The sequence below is a fragment of the Vidua macroura genome, chromosome 6 (genome assembly GCF_024509145.1).
Source record: "Vidua macroura isolate BioBank_ID:100142 chromosome 6, ASM2450914v1, whole genome shotgun sequence".
Lineage (NCBI taxonomy): Eukaryota > Metazoa > Chordata > Aves > Passeriformes > Viduidae > Vidua > Vidua macroura.
The window spans coordinates 16,913,649-16,933,189 of record NC_071576.1 but is presented as its reverse complement, the minus strand read 5'-3'; the positions used below and the strand labels follow the sequence as shown (position 1 = coordinate 16,933,189).

General features: G+C 41.3%; 1 protein-coding gene and 1 long non-coding RNA gene across 2 annotated transcripts; one reads left to right on the top strand and one right to left on the bottom strand.

Moving 5' to 3' along the window:
- Positions 1-6,527: 6,527 nt before the first annotated feature.
- On the bottom strand, positions 6,528-11,388 carry LOC128809163 (uncharacterized). The gene is made up of 3 exons (XR_008437637.1): positions 10,858-11,388; positions 8,124-8,365; positions 6,528-6,737 (listed from the first exon to the last, which is right to left on the bottom strand). It is a non-coding gene; the product is annotated as an uncharacterized LOC128809163 (long non-coding RNA).
- Positions 11,389-11,522: 134 nt separating this feature from the next.
- On the top strand, positions 11,523-19,461 carry PSMC1 (proteasome 26S subunit, ATPase 1). Its single transcript, XM_053979300.1, has 11 exons — positions 11,523-11,571; positions 11,946-11,999; positions 12,819-12,915; positions 13,306-13,430; positions 13,906-14,091; positions 14,286-14,414; positions 15,322-15,418; positions 15,603-15,792; positions 16,854-17,005; positions 18,341-18,495; positions 19,162-19,461. The coding sequence occupies exons 1-11, from the start codon at positions 11,569-11,571 to the stop codon at positions 19,294-19,296; spliced, it is 1,323 nt and encodes a 440-aa protein (XP_053835275.1). The 5' UTR covers positions 11,523-11,568; the 3' UTR covers positions 19,297-19,461.
- Positions 19,462-19,541: the final 80 nt, after the last annotated feature.

The window sequence follows — 19,541 nt, the reverse complement described above, 5'->3', positions numbered from 1 at the left end:
TGCTTTCCAGCAGGAGCTCTCCAGCAGCCCTGAGTCACTGGGAAGCCTGGCTAGGCTGGCTCTATGGGACATGAAGCATTGTCAGGATATCTCAGCCCAGAACCAAAACTGCATCTCTTTTACCATGGGAGGAATCAAATTGTTTACAAACTCAGGACATTAAAGTGATTAAATGATTAAGGGTTCTTGCAGCAATTTTTGCCTCCTCCAAGGAGTTTGAGAGCACAGAGATATTACATTCCTGCTGGTTTTATGCTAATGGGATACATGTCAGACTTATGCCTGCCCAACGCTCCTTTTTATTTGGGGCACATGTAAACAATGACTTTCAAGTGCTCCTACCACAAGCTAGTGCTGAAAATTAAATGATGTTCCCATTTTTTTCTGTTCACTGTTATAGACCTTCTCCAGGCTCTTACTTTACTCTTACAGAAATAGCTTCTCTGGCTATAGGTGTCAGCAGTCAGCTGAAATTCCTTTGTACTTCAGCCAGCAGCCAGGCAGCACAGCCCTCTAAAACTCTGCTCTTCTGCCTCTCCTTTCATTGCTTCACCTGTTATTGTCCTTTATCTAACCAACAAGTTCCTACTGTTTCATCACTGCCTTGCAAGGTCTATACTCCTGGAATGATCATCAATATTCATAGGATTTGTCAACACCATGATTTTATTGATGTATTGAGCATATTGAACACTTTCTGTGGAACTCCCAGCCCCTGTGTCACTGTCATCTATGGGAATCTTAGCTTTTATAAAAGAAAGTACTCTGTCATGGTCACAAAGAAAAGCTGGAACACAAGGTCCTGGTGCACTCTGTAAAGTCATAAAGCTGTGGGCAGAGGAACCATTAAAATGTGTTTCTAAAAATCATGGAAAATATTGCAGTTCTCATTTCAGTGTTTACAGCATGGCTTTGGGATTTGTGGGTGGAAGTGCTGTGAATGTTATACACAAGCCCTGCAGTGAGCAATTGTTAGCGTGGGATTGCATTGTCTGCAGCTCCCACAGAAAAATTACCAGGAGGCAGCTTAAAAGTCTGAAAAAGGCTTCTTACAATGGATTTAGCCTCCTTGAAGGGTAGAGTGGACTCTGCAAACTGGCAGGAACAGAAGGTACCCAGTGCTATGAACATGCAGACTCAAGTGAATAGTGCTGGCTGCCTGCCTGCCTGGGGTCTGCACTGCCTTCAGCCAAAACTTTTTCCTGCTTGGTGTGGAAATTGGTGACTTCTGACTCTGCAATTCAAACCTGGCTTCTGCCCTGAACAGTCTGCAAACAGCCCATGCACCAGCCTCCCACAGCTTGTCCAGAACCTGCACCACTTCAGATTCAGATGAGACACCTCACCTAGCAGTGATCCAGCTCTGCTGCCTTCCCTGCCATGTTTGGATTGATCATCAAACCAGGTGTCCATTCCACACACAGTCAGTGATCTATAGAACAAACTGATGGGAACATCAGACATTGACCTATTCAGAGGAAGACAGTGAAACAAACTGCTATTTCAGGATGTCTTGTGGCTTTTTCATTGGAAAACCTTAATAAAAAATGCTTATGTTTCACAGGAAATCTGGTTAGTCTCCATGAAAGAACCTCTCAATTGTTAATCTCATTTCTGCCAGAGACTAACGTTTGGCTGCTGTGATCATTGTTAGCCTGTTGATCTAATATTTGCAATCATATCCGTAATTACACAGCCAATCACTTTTTAACAGGCAGTAGGACCACAGAAAAATGCATCTGGTTGGGCTAGCAAATCCACCCACTCTAGAGATTCCTGCTTCTAGTTTGTCTTGCTTATAATATTGAACACTTTGAAAACTTCCACTGAAGTCCACACAAGCCATGATTGATATTGTTCCCCTTCACTGTACAAATGCCTCATTTGTGTACCATTTGTTTTGATTCCATTTATCCTGTTGGAATACAGCCAGCCCAGTCATGAAGTGAAAGACAAATCAGCTGCTCCAAATATCTTGGGGAGATACAGACTGAAGTTAGTTAATAAGAAGAGAGATAGTCTTCTTAGGCATTGAGTCAGATCCTTTTTAAATTTCCTTATATCTTATAGCTAGCATTTTGATTTCCTCATATCTTAAAGACAGCATATTCATAGCTTGGAATCTAGCATAAGTGAAAATACCATGACTATACATGCTACAGATTTTTTCTGTCTGAAGAACAGATATTTAACACTAAGACTTCTACTAAACCATCATAATTACTTACAGTACCATGCCTGCTTCTCATCTGCCTGGCTGTGGTTCATACTAGTACAGGGGAGTTTGTAATTACTATAGAGATAAAGGCCATAAATTTAGATTCCCAAATGATGAAATGTCAAATTTGACATCAGAAATCCACCAAAATCCTCTGGAATTGCACAGTTGGGAATTCCTTCTTGTCACCTCTTGGAAATCATAACCTTCACTTGGCTGTGGGGAACGCCTAGAAAAAGTCAGAACCTCTAAAACAAGATTCACAGTGCTGGGCTGTGTTTAAGATATGTTGTGTAATATCTGATATAGAGGAAGCATGGCATCTTTGAAGAATAGACCAGGACCAAAATAAATGGAATTTTCACTTTCTTTGATCACAGCTGATTCCTGAGACTTATCAGCTTTCTGGGAACACACCACTGCTGTCTAGGTTTCAGAGAAGTGCCCTACTTTTCTTGTAAAATCACTTTATAGATAATATGGTTTGCATTTGCCCAAGCCGTGACATGGGGATTTCACCCTTGTTGGGATACTCACTTTCAAAGCCTCGGTTGTTTCTCCATAGGAATAATGCTTATGTTAAGCAAAAAAGACAAATAGTGTCTCATTATCAAGAAAATGTAAAAAAGAGAAAAAAAAGAATGTTATTTGTCATTCATATTGTAGAGAAGGAAACTATTTCGTGCCTTTACAAAGTCCTCCCCCCAGAGCAGAGAGGAGGTAGACTAAGAGTGGAAGTCAAAATAATGGGAGAGAGCTCTTGGCTACCTTCCAGGGAAACAGTGAGAGTTCCCACTGGATTGCAATAACACCAACTTGGAAATGCTTCCAATTTACCATGTAGTAACTACGCTCCAGTCTGAATAGCCAAAAGCTGGTTGGTAAAATACCCTGAAGTCCCTGCAAACACTCTGAAACTTCAAAGCTTAAGAAGAAGACAGAAAATGAAGTATAAAAATGTTGACAGTGTTGCTAAGGAACCAATAGCGAATGTGATATGTTCCCCTTGATTGCTTTCTGTAACCTTTCCGATTACCCTGCCCCACCCTGCCATCAAGACTGCAGAGCTGCTGCATGGCCAGGGCCAACTCCACCCAGCTGGCCAGTGGTGAGACAGGAGGATGGAGGTAGAGTTGCCTTGAGGGTGCCTACCAGTTTTGTGTAAATGAAACAACACTGCCCCTTGAATGCTCTGTCTTTGACAGTCTTGTGCACTTTTGGCATCACATAAGAACCTGAAGTGATGTTTCAGTCAGTCAGAGCTGAGGGACCACATGAGCCAGCAAGGTGAGGAGAGATTGGCATGTTCAGAGGGCTCTTCCTAAGAAAACTCCACAGTCGTTATGTAGCTGAACTCAGGGTTGTTTTCAGGGAGTTTACAGAGCCACAGGCAACAGAGTTGCCCAGAATAACAATGCAGGACCAACAAATGGTTTCCAACAGCCACCTAAATGCAGAAAAGGGGGGAGAACTCTGTGACTGTGTAATGCAAAATGTGTTCCCAGCTGTTGCATGCAGAACTGAATTTATTTTATTGCAACAGTGTTACATTCAGTCTCAATTAATTGTACTCAATAGACCCATTTTCAAGTGTTATTCATACTGTATGACAAACTTTTCATTTACAAAAGGAGCATCCTGACATAAAAAGACCACAAAATGAGTAATTATTTTTAACAAAGAAAAATTCTCAAGAAAGCAGGTTTCAAGAGAAGGAAATGATCTGCCACATTCTACTAGGAAGCAGACAGTCCAAACACTTCACATTATAACTATTGAATCACAGAATGTTTTGGGTTAGAAGTGATCTTAAAAATCATTTAGTTTCAACTCCCTTGCTGGGCACAGGGATGCCATTCACTACATCAGGTTGCTCAGGGCCTCATCCAACCTGGCCTTGAAGAAAGTATTAAGTATATTATCTTGATAAGTGTAACATTTGAGTAATATGAAGGAAACCAATATAGAGAGCTGTATTTACAGCAGGATACAGACAATTTAAACAACTATAAACATATATTTGAAAGCCTTTGCCAGGGCTGACGCTATGTGAGACTGGGAAAAGAAATCTATATCAGGGAAGGATGAAGTTTTTTTAACAAACATGTTTGTAGAAGATAAAATACAGCTTCAGAGCCACAGCACCTGCACAGCTCCTATGCTTTTCCAGACAAGATTAGTATCTCCAAATATTCCAGAATTCATCACCCTGCCAATTATTAGAAAAGCCCACATGAAGCAATATGACTGAATTCAAGGCCTTCTCCAGATGTTTTGGATAGACAAGACTTCTGCACAGCCTCTGCAGTACATGCTGACACCTCCATGAAGGGTCTGTGGTTCTTACTTTCAAAGTTATCTTTCAGTAAGAGTATTTTCTGTGAAAGAGCAAATGACAACTAAAAAAACCCACTCCTCAGCAGCTAAAGAAATCATCTGTAGAAACTGCTTCTTGAGGATGACTGACCTAACTCAACAGATTCAATCTGCATTATTAACAATAAACATAATTACATAGATATATCAACAATACTTCCAGATAGTGCTGCAGTTACAGGCTGATTGAACAGACTATACTTAACAGAGAATGTGAACATGGTGAGACACTTGTGCAGGATTAGATTACAGTGCTGCAGGAAATGACAGAGGAGCCATTACATTATAGTCAACAGATGAATGCAGAACCAGTACTTCAGGGAGAAGCAATTAAAGCTAACATATCTTTAGCTCCAGTGGCAAGGTGGTGAAGCTAGTGGCTCCTAGGTTTTCAGGGACCTTGTTTCTCTGATGTCTCACACAATTACTTCCCATTCCCCTACACTGATGATAGTTCTCTCCCTTCCTTCCAATTTCTACTGCCTTTAATACTCCAGTGCATTCAGCCCACTTATGCTTTTTGTTAGAGTCAGCCTTTCCTTCTATCTGCCTCAGTGGGCTTTGGGACTGTCCCTAAATGCTTTCTGACTTAAAGACACTCCTCAAAACTCCTGTCTTTAATGAAGGCTTTGCTGGTGTATTTGTGCAGATGTGCTCTGCCCTCTGGCCTCTCTCTGCACTGCCCTCTGAAGAGAAGACCTGGAGCAGGCATAATGGCTTTCCTGGGTTTTGCAAAGCAGGAACACTTGCAGCAATAGTTGTGTAATTATAACAACTCTGCCCTTTCATGATGGAAATCATATGAATCATTAGCAGTTAAAAAAACAATGGAGCACACAGATTCGGCAAACATTTATTACTGTCTAGGAATTTCAGACTCACAGCCTAAATAGTAGTCAATATAATGTTTAGAAAGCATTTGTGTCTTTAGAAATACTGCTTTCTCAGGAATGAAACGAAAAGCCTATTTCTTTTTCTTCACTTTACATAAAAATTATTTCAGTCTCTTCATAATTTGATTGAGTCCTGCAAAGTGAATCCAACTAATTTATGTGAATATTGATATAATTACTGAAGAAATGTTCAGTTTGTTAAAACCATCCTCAGCTATTAGTGTATCAATGAGTTGACTCTGAGGAGCACTGCGTGATGGGAACTTTTCAATATCAGCAACCATTAATTAGCCAGGTGAAGAACTCTGTATTCCATTTAGAGGATAGCTCCATGTTTGATCACTTATCTTTTTCTCTTTGCCCCAAATGTAGTAAGTTTCTTATCCCATAGTCTTTTGCTCCAGCTTTCCTAACGCTACCAAAAACTACAGAATTTTAACCAGCTAATATGTTCGACTTTACGAAAAAATTAGTTTATTACATTTTCCTGCCACAAAACAAGAAAGCATCATAGCAACATCATTCTGTGCTCACTGCTGAAATACCACAGGATCTTCTCTTACCAAAATATGAGACCCAAGAAGCCACACTACCTGGTATTTTGGTAACCTCTGCACAGTGAGAAAGGTATATTGTTCTTACACTCATGTTCCCTTGGGTTTAGGATTCCACTTTGCTCTTGTTCTGCTCTCACTCCTTGGAATCCTTTGGGCCAAACTTTGCCATCACTTATGGGAATGTATTTGCCACCAGGTGGATGAGGTGTCTCTGATATTTCTCACACTAAGGGAGAAGTAGTTTCACTTCAGCTGTTGGATGGTAAGACTGAGACAGTCTCCTTCAGCTACCAGCCTGCCTGCAAGACTATGAGGCCTAACTTAGGGCAATTGTGTGTTGCTCTGAGACTTCCAAATGAGATCGTATAAAGACATAGGATATTATAAACATATTTTTTAATAAAATTACTTATTCTGCAGTATTCTGAAAACATGTATGAAAGAATCTTCAAGGTGTCAGAGTCTGCTATAGCATGGAAAGATTCCCAAGAATTTTATTTCCAAAATTTATGAAAGCATTCATGTGCTTTCAGATGTTTTGAATTCTGCTTGTCTAGTTCTAAATAATTCCTGCTCCAAGAAGTCTGCTTTTCATTGGTAATCAGACCACAACAACAACACGTTATCAGTGGGAGTTGATATGCAGATGAGTCAGTAGACAGAAACTCAGGTGAGCTATCCAATGAATAGATACTGCAAAAAAATGAAACATATTAGTTGTGGCACTAATCAACACGTACCACAGCCAGCAAGCAAACAGGATGGGACAGATACTTCATCATGTGCCAGCACACCTCAACCCCTAGAACAGAAAAGTGAACTAAAAATTATGCCATCCTGTTTATGCTGTAGTAAAGCACAGTGGGATTAATACAGCTCTGAGAGTGAACACTTGCTGTACTGCTCAGCTGTCTCCTTAGTAATTATTTAGCTAAGAAACAAACATATATTTCCATTTCCTTATGATTCTTGCTATTCAGCAGTTGATAGTTTTTCCTTATTTCCTGATCTCCCTCTCTCAAATGCACACATTTTAGTGCAATACCTTCCTTCAACTGTAACAGTATGTCAGAATGAACGATGCCCTTTGCAGATAGAAATTGTTTTTTCTACTCCATTCAATTCAGCATCATTTTCCCTTCAAATAAATCTTTGCTATATTAAATTTGGTCCTTTTGGCTACAGAACCAAAACGAGATTTACTCAACTTTATTTAAGGTAGTTGTTAATCTGGAAAATGGACAAACATGTCACTTCCTCCCAAAGTTAATTAGGGCTATCTGGCTGGACATTTTGACATTTTTCTTTGCAAAGTGTTTGGGGTTGTTTTTTTTTTTTTCCAAAAGTAAGACTATGGCAAGGGTTGGTTACAACTCATTTCTTTATTCAAAGAAAGCTTGAGAAAAAACTTTAACATTGTCAACTCATTCTACTTGCTTTTTAAACTAAAATATATATATTGCCTATGTGGATGAAAAAAACTTAATTCTGTTTTCACAGAAAATGTTACAGTATACTCCAAGTTTAATTAATAAATCTCTTAAACTAGTTATTGTTCAAATTAAGTGCATCAGCTACTTTAAAGAATGGTCTCAGCAACCTTTCATATATGACCTTGCTCTAACCAGTATGTAGTAATCAAAGCTTCAAAGTAAATCTGTAGCTAATGCTGTCAAGACAATTAATTTTTAGTATACCTAAATGTTGCTTTAATGTGGTTGCTGCCAAGAAATAAAATTTTACAGCAGTAAACTATGCATAAATATGTTTAGGAATATAATAAATGCCAGCTCAGATTGTGTAAATGGAGGATGGCATATTCAAGAACATGAAGTTCTTGAATCTATCCAGATTATTTCTAGCCATGCAGAAAATATAGTTTTCATATTGTTTAGGAAGTGAGAATGGAAGGACTCCTCCTCTACTTTAGCATCTCTCCAATGCACAGTAGAATCAGTCCACTTTGGAAATTGCTTCAACTGGAGCAGCTGAAGAGTCTCCCTGGAGTCTTTGGAACCACCAATGGTGGGAACACGCATTGCTGTTTCAGAGGGATAAGCTCATGCCTGCAGCCCTTACCTTCTACTCTGGCACAGCTGCCTGGTGCTAATCCACAGCCATGAAGCTGCACTAAAGATGGGCATCTCTCTGGGCTCTCCAGTGAAACGAGGAATTAGCAAGGTGCCTTCATTTCCTGTTTCTTCTCTTCCCTTGGGTAGCAGCCTGGCCATCACAGGAAAACAAAGGCGGGGGAGAGCTCTTTGTGCCTTGGGGACACAGCAGAGTCACTGCAGAGGCGGCTGAAGCTGCTCTCATCCACACTGGGAGCAAGGCACAGAACATCAGGAAGGCATAAGGACTGCAGCCCTTCACAGCTGAGAAACACAACACCGTGTCAAGACCAGAGAACTTATGACTGATGATTCGAGTCAGGAAACATCAGGTGAATCTTTTCTAAGGGACTGTCATCTTTGTGAATACCCAGTAATTCACATCAAAGGGGTTTCAGCTAAGAGCCATTGATGTTGTTAGGGCTGAAGCTTGGTGGCTTCCACTCCTTTTTGAAAATGAACAGGCTCAAATGTACAGTACAGACTTCAAGAAAAACAGGGGAGGTGAAGGTGACATTCCTATTTTTAAAACTATATTTGGTGATGGGAGAAGGAGGAAGCAATCATGTTCCCTGATATCAGGCACTTATTTGAGCACCTTAATTTTAAAAGTCATGTCCATAGTCCCATGGATGGACAAGGTAAAGTAAAAGAATTCCAGAAGGTCAGAAGCCTTATTCTGAGTTTGGGAGAGAAACTTTGCTAGGTTGTTTCTGTGAGGAGCCCACAAGGATTAGTATTCTGCTAATTCTGCAATCCCTCACATTGTTCCTTGCCAACTGGTAGGTGGCAGGAATACCTTCCACTTCTACACTGTTTGCAAAACTTGTAAGCAGCAGAGAAGCTTAATGGTTAATTTGGTACTTTGACACATGCACACTTAAATAAAAAAAATCCAAATGGTCCTTAAACCCTGCAATTTTATTCATTTATTGAAGTTGACGTAAGTTTGAAGTTCATTTATGAAAAGAGGGTGTGCAAATTGCAGCTTTTGAAAAAGCAACCCACTATATGTAGCTGCAATAGCAAGATTAATATTTTTCCAATCTGTAGGTTTATTTCATTTTATGCAAACATAAAAAGCTCTAGGCACTAGACATACTAAGAAAGACAAATTAACATCAACAACATAAGCAATCCTAGTAATTTCCTGTATGTGCAAAGGGAAAATAAACCTCTTTGCTATTTACTAATCCCAAGTCCAATACTCCCCCAGCCTTCAGCTGCCCTCTTCCTCCTCAAAGGCCTGGGAACAGAGCTGAGGGCTTTACAATATGCCTAAAAGATCAGCAGTAAGCTTACTGCAGAATAAAGAAGAAGGGTAGAAAACACTAACTAAAAACAAAGCACAAAACTCCCACCCTCTCTGAAGAAGTCTCGGTATTTTTTGATATGAAGAGCTTTTTGAGGCCCCTGAGGCTATGTTCATCTTTAACAAACAAGGACTCTGTGTTCCTTCCTGTTACCCTGGCTCACTCTTTTGGGTTTTTTTTTTTTTTTCTAGTAAGCATAACCCTAGAAATCAGAGGCACTTGCATAATTTTTATTGTTTATACAATATTTATTGTTTAAAGTTCCTGATTTGACATTATCTGTACTCTGCAACCAAACCAAAATTCTGGATGTGTAAAGTTAAGGCAAGCAGCCAGGTTACAGAACCACATTTCTATTTCAGTTCCAGTTTGCCAACACTATTCACCCCAAGAGCTGAAAGCCATTAACCAGATGACCCAAACACAGTGTTTCCCTTTCTGCTCCCTTCCCTTCATGTCTTCTGTCACAGCTGTTCCATAGTATGTCTTTAAGTGAATGAGCTGGGAGACAATCTTGCCAAAAACCTTTTCAGTTCCTCCCATATATAATTTCCTAATATTTTTAATACTAGAAAAACAGGTAGGCTGTCACAGATTTGTCTTGTCAGCTTATAAATAGAAAGTTCAGCTTTTACATTCATCCTACACCCCTACAATTTATGTTGGTTTATGCCATAATCCTCACAGTTAAAATGTCTGCAAAGCTACACAGCACTAAAATCAGACTTTCTAAGGAAAAAGGTGATAAGAATTCTCAATCATAACCAGAACTACCAATTACAGATATAATTTTAAATAAATATGGGTATATCTTAGTCTAAAGGGAGGAATAATTGTGTGAGGGAAAGAATGTTCTAGCATCTTTACACTGTAAGGTTAAAAGAAACACAGATGCAATCCTGTAAGACTGTAGACTCCAAGAAGTGAATGTTTTTAGAGCAAAGAATACCTGCTATATTTAATTTTGTTTCAATGTCCTTAAAAGTTACAGGACAGCTGATACTGTAACAAAAAGGCAGCTAATTCACAAAACAATAAAAACCATAGAAAAGTCAAATTAAATCCACAGTGCACAACAGTAATCCTTGTGAGCAAATGGAACCAAACCAAAGTAAATGATCAAAACCTCGCACCTTTCTACACAGCTCAGCCAGTTACGTTAATAATTAAGAAAGTTCCCTGCTCAGACAGGAATTCTAGAGAAAGTGTGAAACAAAACAAAACAAAACAAAAATACAATCCCACATCCTAGCGTCTGCTGTAAACTGAAGCCTCTTTTCACAAATGCTCTGATCTCTACACTGGAAACAGTGATGGATGTAAATATAATCTATACGCTGGTTGCCTGGGCGAGAGCAGGCTGGAAGTATTTTTAGAGTACGCCCTCACCTTGGCTGTAACCTTTCTGCTGATAGCGGCGCTCTTCCAGCCCGAAGCAGAGGACGCACAGAGGCTGCCCCGGGGCGGCAGAGCCTTGGCCCGGGCGGGCCCGGCCCCTGCGGCGCCGGACAGCGGCCGAAACCGGGCGGGACCCGAACCTGCCCGGGCCCGGATCGTGCGCGCCTTCGGCCGAGCTCGACCTCCGGGAGCGTCAAAAGCACTAAAAGGTTCTAGAGTTCTAGAACCTTTAGCTTCTAGGTTAAAAGACACTAAAAGGTTCTCCTGCATTTCCCCAGGAACACCACGGACTAATAGAATTCAGTGTAGGTACAAAAACTACGTTTTTGTGGAGGGAGGGATTTCCTGAAAACTTTACCCATGCTCCACAAAAAAACCAATTCTTACAGCACGCACAAAAACGTTTTTCTGTTGACTAGCTGATGCAAGAGATGGAAGGAAGGCTCAGGTCTAGGGAAAAGCGCCCTGTAACTTTAAGGGTTTCCCGCTCTTTCTCCGGTCCCTCAGCGGCGCTCCCCTCACACGCACGGCCGGGCCGAGCGCGGCCCTCCCGCCGCACACCGCGGGCAGCGGCGCCCCCCGCCGGCCGCTGCGCGCCACAGCCGCGCTCGGCGCCGCGCGCTCGCTTGTCCCTCGCCGCTGCCCGTAGCGAGGCGGGCGCGCCCGCGGCGGTGCGGGCGGTTCCGGGGCGGTCGCGGCGCGATGGTGAGAGCGGCCGCGGCGGCCCCGGCCCGGGGACACCGAGCGCGGCCTCGGCGGGGCACAGCGCGCCTCTGCCTGCGGCGCCGAGCCGGGGCCCCGCGCCCCTTTGGGCTCCGCCGCCGGCGCCCGGCGTTTTGCGGAGTCACCGCCGGCGCCTCTAGGCCGCGGCCCGGCGAGGGAGGGAGCGCGGGCGGTGGGGCCGGGCGGGACACTTCTTTTTATTTTTGGACAATAAGCTGAATAATTTAGCGCTTTGTTTAGACAGAAGAAATCCAGTTACGGGATTTCTGTACGTGGAATTGCTCGTAGACGTCTCGATTTATAGAACCGTACGTATATTATGGTTTTTGTCGTTTGTTTTTTTACTTTTTTTCTAGGGTCAAAGTCAGAGTGGTGGACATGGTCCTGGTGGTAGCAAGAAGGATGACAAGGTAACTAAAACCCAAATAAATACTTACAGTGCTGGTGTGCTGCTACAGAGCCTGGCTGCAATAGGCTTTTTAAATTTACTTTTTAAAATTATTGTTGTATTTGGAACTGCATAAAATTATGCTCTTGCGGGTTCTGATGTCTTTTCTGGGTGTACATTGGAGAAAACAAGTTCATAAATTAAAAAGGGAGCTTAAGAAAAACTGAAATTTCTTCACAGTGACTTGCTTTTTAAAGAAATATAACTATAAATGTGTCAGGGTTAGGTTAAGTTGCCTTCCAGCTGTCACTTAAAGAACTGTTGTTGGCTTGGAAGTGACACAGCACAATGATCTGCAGTAGGGGTGCACTTCACATTGTGGGACATCAGGGGCCTCCCTGGTCTCCTTTGCAAAAGGAAAGTACAACGTACATGGCAAGCAGTGTCTAGGCTGGGAAACTGAGTGGGTCTGGTTTATTGGTTGAAGTGCAGCAGAAAGGTGGAGATTCAATATTTTTCTCATTGTCTCAGCTATTAGTTTTGTTTGTGATTTACTTCAGGCTTGAGCCTTCCATGTCATGTATTCACTGAAAAATGGCAGAAGTTTAAATTCAAAAGAGGGATGTAAAATAAGCAGGAAAATACATTTTTGAACATTCTTAGAAAATAAGAGTAATGTTTCTTTTGGGCTTCTTGCTACAGATCATAAAGAGAAAGTTTTGTTATGAAGTCCTTCACCCTGAGCTCTTTTTTAGTCTGTGCACTTAACGCTTGTGGGTATTGTTCACTTATTATTGTCCCGATTTTTCTTATTTTTTATGGAATTCTTTTTATGAATAAGGACAAGAAGAAGAAATATGAACCTCCAGTTCCAACCAGAGTGGGGAAAAAGAAAAAGAAGACCAAGGGACCAGATGCTGCCAGCAAACTCCCCCTGGGTAAGCATTCTGCCTCCCCTGCAGAGCTGTGGACTGTCTGCTCTTTGGGAAGTACAGCACTCTTCTCTCCTCAAGATCTGCCTCTGTGGAGGTCACTAACACAATGCCAAATGCCATTTTATTTTTAATTAACATTAAAAAGCCCCCCACAGAATGAGATTATTGTTTTGCAAGATGCAGGCCATGAACTCCCAGGTAAGAGAGAGAAATTAAACTGAGTGAAAATGCAGGGGGAACATTGAATCTGTTTTTTGCCTGGAGTTACAGTGGGACAAGTAAGGTACAAGTTACAGTCAGGAAAATAAAGCAGAATTTCTAGCAATGAATTAGTGGTTAGTTGATACCATGTCAAACTTGTTCTAAAATACTGTGATTCTGCTTTGGTTACAGTGACTCCTCACACACAGTGCAGACTCAAGCTGTTGAAATTGGAGAGAATTAAAGATTACCTCTTAATGGAGGAAGAGTTTATCAGAAATCAAGAACAGATGAAACCTTTGGAAGAAAAACAAGAGGTGAGGTTTGAGTGAAGTGTTACTGCTAATGTTACAGTAAATGCTCGTTATTAACATGAGCTACTTCATATCAGAGCAGTGGAAAATAAAGTACCAGCAGTGTGCAAGTTGATGCAAACATATCAGGTTTATCACAATTCCTTATTAATTGGCTAAATTGTTTTAGACCAAGCACAGACCACTACAGATGAAGCCATGGGAGTTTTTTGTTTCTGAGTGCTCTGTCAAAGTACAGCTTGCAGATATCCATCAAGAGAGAAAGAAGATTCTAGTTGTTCATATCCACATTAGTAGTGTCTGTAGGGTAGGATTAAATTAATAGCAGGTTTTGTTACTGACCTCTGTCTTTTTGGGGCAGTAGAAGAATAGGAAAGACTGGTTCTGCTATGTTCTGTCTGAATTGTTCAGGCAGTATTGTACAAGAATGTTTTTGCCTGTGTTGTTCAGTTGTTTCATGGATTTTTCTTGCCAACAGGAAGAAAGGTCCAAGGTGGATGATCTGAGAGGAACACCGATGTCTGTGGGTACCTTGGAGGAGATCATTGATGACAACCATGCCATTGTGTCCACATCAGTGGGATCAGAGCACTATGTCAGTATTCTGTCTTTTGTGGACAAGGACCTGTTAGAGCCAGGCTGCTCTGTTTTGCTAAATCATAAGGTGAGTAGTTTTTATAAAATCAAGTTTCTTACAACTTCTTGTACTGTTTTTAACAGGCTTTATTTTTCTAAAGATCACAGGAGAGAGAATGCTATTTATTTCACACACCTAAATAAGTGGGCATAGGGATTAGACTTCAGCTTGTATTAAAAATACTGCTTGCCTTCTTTGACAACTCTTAATTCTTGAATTAGGTTCATGCTGTGATAGGAGTCCTGATGGATGACACAGACCCTTTAGTGACTGTGATGAAAGTAGAGAAAGCTCCTCAAGAAACGTACGCTGACATTGGTGGCCTTGACAACCAAATTCAAGAAATCAAGGTATTCAGTTGTAGTCATTTACAGTTAAGCTGGCAATATAACTGTTGTGCTAGGAGTTGAGGAAAGAAACAGCAGGACTTGCTGCTGTTCCTGTAGTGGTGTCCTTTATTTTTCTGTAGTGCATTTCTTCATTAGATTTCACTAGGCAGACTCGTGGACCTCAATCTTTTGAGTGAATCACCAGATGCTGTGTGCACAGGAACCTTTCACAGTTGCTCAGGATCCTATAGAACCCGGAGCTCATAAAATCTCTCTAATAGCTTATTACTTTGCAACAGGTAAAGTTTCAGTTGTTGCAAGATGAGAGTTAAATTGTAAAAACTGCAGAGGCTATTTTGGGTGTCTGATGCCATCCAATCTAACTTAAGGATTTAGTCTTTCTGGGCAATTGCTTGTTTTGTTTTTGCATTTGTTTGTTGTTTGGTTGGGGTGCGTTGGATTGGTTGGTTTTTTCTCTACCAGCAGAACTCTGCCTGAACCTTGCTAAAGGTTCTGGGTAGGTGTCTAAAACCACAAATGCTCTTAAAATCTATGGTATCTGTTAACTCTTTATAGAAGGCACCCTTTCATAAAGAGTTCCCTGGCCCCAAGGTCATCCATGGATGTTTGAGATTCAGGAGCTCCAGTGTTCTAAATTTGGGATGATGCATTGAGGATGGAGGAGGGGGAATGCTCATTGCTGCTCTACCACACGTCAAGTGGAAACAATAGGAAAACCTGTGCAAATGGAGTAGTTGTCTGCCTTAGAATTGGAGTCAGCAGAGAGTCGTGCTGTTCAGTGTCTGTCTTGAAATCAGTTAAGCTCTTTTTCCCTTCACTGCTTTCATTATTGCTGTTTTGAAGATCCCTACAGATCTCTGTTGGAGACCACTCAGTCTTATAAAAACATGTTTTTCTTGTGCTTCAGGAGTCCGTGGAGCTTCCTCTCACCCACCCTGAATATTATGAAGAGATGGGTATAAAGCCACCCAAAGGAGTCATTCTGTATGGCCCACCTGGCACAGGTATTTTACAGTCAGTAACACCTGTGCTGAGGTAATACAAGTAAAATAATTTACACTTGGTTAGTATTTGAAGTATTGTCAAGTCTGTCACAAATTTCATACAACTGTTTTGTTAGGGCACTTTTTTGTTTCCCTTTCCCTTCTCTGCAAACTAATCACAACATTTCTTTCCAACTAAAAATAGGCAAAACTTTACTTGCCAAAGCAGTGGCAAACCAAACATCAGCAACCTTCCTGAGAGTGGTTGGTTCAGAGCTCATCCAGAAGTACCTGGGGGATGGCCCAAAGCTCGTGCGCGAGCTGTTCCGCGTGGCTGAGGAGCACGCCCCGTCCATCGTCTTCATCGATGAGATCGATGCCATCGGTACAAAGAGGTACAGCAGCTGGGCTCCACTGCACACGCAGGGATTGCCAGGGCCAGCAACAGCTTCACTAGAAACACTTCTTTTGCAGCTATACTGGGACTCAGTTTCTTTGCTCTGCTACATTTGCATACACCGTTTTGGTGTAAGCCTTTGTAACAAGTAACACTTCAAATAACTTCAGTGGAAACACAATACATCACAGCCTTTTCATACTAAATAGACATGACCAGAGATAACTTCTGTTCTCTTGTTACATGGTAGTATCTCCAGGAGAGAGTGTCAAAACCAGAAAGAGACACTGTGTATATGAGATTCCCTAGCTGCAAGTCCATATATACTAATTGGCTTTAGTGATCCAGTGGTAAAGCAGAATATTTAATATAGAATATATCCATTTGTTGTTTGCCTCTCGAGAAGGTGGCTAAATAGTTCTGCTCTGAGAGTATTTTACAGAAGGTTACACAGTGTATGTCATGGAGAAGCATTGCTTGTGCCACACCAAACTGTTGTTCAGCCCATATCCAAATGGTATTACTTTGAAAATTCTGTAGGTTTGTTGGAACTGTCTTGCAAGGCAGATTTTCTCTAAAGACTATGCAAATAGTCTTTAAAATAGTCGGTGTTTTTTAAATAAATAAGAAGGTGCTCATACATGTTTTCTACGTGGCCACCAGCCCAAAGTGCCAGCTGCTGCCTTACGTATGGATCTATGTACTTTTAAGAATTAGGTTTTTTTTCTTTTTATGTTGATTGTGTTATGAGGGAAGAAGATATTTCCAAATATATAACAAACATGGGAAAAAACCCCAGATCTCCTTCACATGATGGCTGTTACATTCCCCAACTACAAGAATAGTGCAGTGTCTCTTTACTTACCTAGATGTCACAACGTGATTCTGAAAACCTATGTTTTGTTTATATGGATAAACATTAAACTTTTTATTTAAAAACTAAATTTTATTTAAATCTCTTACAGATGTTTACAAACAAAATGCCCTTCTCCCCCTTATGTTTATACCTTTGTGCCAGTTACTTAGTGCCTTTTCTGACTATGCTTTTTTTTCTAAAAGGTATGACTCAAATTCAGGGGGTGAGAGAGAGATCCAGCGCACAATGTTGGAGCTGCTGAACCAGCTGGATGGGTTTGACTCTCGGGGGGATGTTAAAGTTATCATGGCTACCAACAGAATAGAAACATTGGACCCAGCTTTAATTAGACCAGGTAAGGGACTTCCCTGCTGTGCATGCTTAAGCCACTTTTCTTGTGAAAGGACTTGTCATAACTTGACAAACACAGGCAGGTAAAATGACTGCAAGCTTATTCTTATTTACCATCTCATGTATGCTGGTGCATCTGTTGAAATCAGAACGTATTCACAAGCTTCTAAATAGGAGAAAAATCTTTGGAAGAGAAGTGTGTTAATTCCTTTACATATACATAAACAATTTGAATAGTCTTCCTTTCTATTAAGATGGCACAGCCATTTTAAGTATACACCAGCAGCTGGGGAAGACAGGGCAGCACCACCTGTGTTTTGGGGGTGAGAGCCTAGGCTTTACCAGAGACAGCCTGGATCCTGGTGCAAGGAAAGCAGGCTGCTTCTTACTGACCTGGCACACTCCTGCCTTTTGGGGGATAACTGAGGGAGACATGTTGAGCTTGAGCAGGCACAGGTATTTTAAATGGCCTTTTAAACGGTATTTTAAACATAGTATTTTTAAATGGCCACTAAAAATGTACAATTAAAAGCATATTGTGCCTGTGGTGTCTGTTAAATTGGAAGGTATAAAACAACACAGAGATCAAAGGAATAAGCTGAAATACCTCCTTGGCATGAAGTTGCTGAGGTATGTGTTTGGTCTGGTTTTGTCATAATTTACCTTTAGACCCTTCAGCTCAAACCCAGTGCTGTTAGAGTACAAATGAGATAATACTATGCCAGAGTTGAAAGAGATAGTGTGACCTTGCTTTCTACTCCAAACCATGATTCATTGTGGCAGGAGAAATCATGGAAGTGTTCAGGTTGGAAAGAACCTTTCAGGTCATTGAGTCCAACCACTCAGCTATCATGGCCAAGTCCACCACTAAGCCGCATCCCCAAGTGCCACTTCTTCGCCTATTTTGAGCACTTCCAGGGATGGTGGCTTCACCACTTCCCCTGGGCAACCTGTTCCAATACTTCACAACCCTTTCCATGAATAAATTTTTCCTAATATCCAACCTAAACCTCCCCATGTGAACTTTAGGCCATTTTCTCTTCATCTGTTACCTGGATGAAGAGACCAACCCCCACCTGGCTACAGCTTCCTTTCAGGCAGTTGCAGAGGGTGATACGGTCCCCCCTGAGCCTCCTTTTCTCCAGGCTAAACACCCCCAGACATTCCTTCAGATGTTCCTCATAGAACTTGTGCTCCAGACCCTTCACCAGCTCCATTGCCCTTCTCTGGACATGCTCCAGCTTAAGAGTTACTGCCAGTTAAACCCTTCAGGTGTTCTTCCTGCTGTTTCCAACAGCTGCATGCAAGAAACTTAAGACTGAACTTTTCTTTTGCACAGGACGTATTGATAGGAAAATAGAGTTCCCTCTACCTGATGAAAAGACGAAGAAACGAATCTTTCAGATTCACACAAGCAGGATGACGTTGGCAGATGATGTGACTTTGGATGAGTTGATTATGGCAAAAGATGATCTCAGTGGTGCAGATATTAAGGTCAGTGCACATCACATTGTTTATATTTCAAAGCAAAAATCAAATCTCGTTTTTGCTGCATCCAATACCATTGTCATCTGAACTGTGCGCTTACATCACTGAGGGACAGTGGGATGAGGGACACTCACTTTTACGAGTGCCAAGTACTCTGCTTTACAAATGGGAAATTATCAAAATCATAATTGTGAGGTAGCTGGTGTTGGTAAGATTATGTACCTGTGTTACCTGAATATGAAATTTTAAAGTCGCAAAGTAGAAACTAAAAGGAGAGCGTGGAATCTTGTGCAAGGTATCTTAAACAGTACTTAAGATAGTCCATAAAAATGCAAATTATCCTGTACTATGTTGCAAGGCAGATAAAAATGCAACTGCATATTAGGAAGCTTCAGCCATATCCTGTCTGCTTTTTTAAAACGGATAGAGCCCTTGCTACAGTTACCACACTCATGAGCTTAAACCAACCTCTTTCCTTTCTGACACACTCACCTGGCTTTACGGAGCCTGCTTCAGTGCTACAGAACAGTATCAAACTTCAGAATGTAGACTTTATTAACATTCCCCTCTTCTACCCTTACTGGAGCAGTAGGAAAGATGCAGCTGTTTTTGAGGGTGTGGTTAGAAGGGGTTGCACAGAAAGTGTAACTATTCTTGCTCCCTGTGTTGCAGGCAATTTGTACAGAAGCTGGATTGATGGCTTTGAGGGAACGGAGAATGAAAGTAACGAATGAAGATTTCAAAAAGTCTAAGGAGAACGTTCTCTATAAAAAGCAAGAAGGAACCCCTGAGGGACTGTATCTTTAAGTCATCTGTCTCTTTGGGAACTATACAGAACTTTCTGTGTTGGTGAGAGTCTTGTGTAAAACCACACAGCTAGTTTGCATTCATGAACAGGTTAAAAGCTGGTGGGTTGTGGGTTTTCAGTCAGTGTAACTCTTCACTTTCCAATAAACATTTATTTGAATCGAACTGTTTTGGTGGCAAAGCCCTGCTATTTACATGAAACTGTCTGTTGCGTTTTCTGACTCTGAAGAAAAAGTGCTGGTGAC